This window comes from Dama dama, chromosome 4, assembly GCF_033118175.1.
Source record: "Dama dama isolate Ldn47 chromosome 4, ASM3311817v1, whole genome shotgun sequence".
Lineage (NCBI taxonomy): Eukaryota > Metazoa > Chordata > Mammalia > Artiodactyla > Cervidae > Dama > Dama dama.
Window position 1 is genome coordinate 32401459 of NC_083684.1, and position 1168 is coordinate 32402626.

The 1168-nt window shown below is 40.7% G+C and overlaps 1 protein-coding gene across 1 annotated transcript; it reads right to left on the minus strand.

The window, feature by feature from the left end:
* Positions 1–478: 478 nt before the first annotated feature.
* Positions 479–900, minus strand: LOC133050499 (large ribosomal subunit protein eL34). The gene has a single exon (XM_061134719.1). The coding sequence runs from the start codon at positions 862–864 to the stop codon at positions 511–513; it is 354 nt and encodes a 117-aa protein (XP_060990702.1). The 5' UTR covers positions 865–900; the 3' UTR covers positions 479–510.
* Between the last annotated feature and the right edge of the window lie 268 nt (positions 901–1168).

The following is a 1168-nucleotide window of genomic DNA, read 5'->3' on the forward strand; positions in this document are numbered from 1 at the left end:
TTTCTTTTTCAATAGTAAATACTGCAGTACTAAATGATCCCTGACTGGTTAAATCCTTAGATGTTGGACCTAGATACAAACCACGTATACTGATGACTAACAGTAACTTATAAGGGATTTTCAACTGTGTGAGGAGGGTTGGTGCCCTAAGCCCCTGTTGTTTAAGAGTCAAATGTGCAGTCTTTGAGTGACCGCTGAGCCACTAGAAATTGCAAGGAGAGCCTCCTGGGACTGACGATTGTTGGTACATTCTGAAATATTAGTATTTAAAATTAATTAATTATACTTTGGCTATTAGTTAGTTCTTATCTCACATATAATATCACTGAAGATGTTTGCTTTTTATTGCTGTTGTTGGAGTCTAGGTGATTTACCGTGTTGTGTTAGTTTCAGCTGCACAGCAAAGTGAATCAGTTATACATTTACATATATCCATCCTTTTGTAGATTCTTTTTTTTTTTTTTTTTTTTATGAGGCGTTTTGATTTAGTACTCAAAAATGGTTCATTTTTTATTTAGCTTTCTGACTCTGTGCTTGTGCTTTCAATACTTTCACAACGATCTTCTGCTCTTCAATAAGGAAAGCACGCTTGATTCTGTCGCGGACACATTTAGCACACATGGAACCACCATAGGCTCGGCTGACGTGTTTCTTCGTTTTAGACAACCTCATGAGAACTTTAGGTCTCACAGCACGAACGCCTCTAAGTCGGCCTGGGCACACACCACATGCGGATTTTGGTGCTTTCCCAACCTTCTTGGTGTAAAGGTAAACAATTCTATTACCAGGGGTTCGGGACAGCCTGGTTTTGTTAGAGGCTGTATTGTAGGACAGCCTACGGCGGTACGTCAGACGCTGCACCATCCTGAATGCCTCTAGATGCCGTCCCCGGAAGAGGAAAAAGGACCTTTTGTAGATTCTTTTCCCATATAGGCCAATGCAGAGGAAGATGTTTTTATTGATTCATTCATGCGAGGTACCTATAGAGCCTCTCCTGTGTGGTAGGTATTTATGCTGAATGCTGAGGAGATGAAGGCAAACACTACACGGTCACCATTCTCACCACTTAAGGTGAGAATTTAATATAAAAAAGCAAGTGTTATACAACATCAGTCACGCAGTTACAGAATCTCTAGAATGTGCAGTGCTGTCATGTACGGTGATGCAG

Bases quoted from the DNA above. Each gene is read 5' to 3' on its own strand.
- LOC133050499 (XM_061134719.1), bottom strand. From the start codon at position 864: ATGGTGCAGCGTCTGACGTACCGCCGTAGGCTGTCCTACAATACAGCC.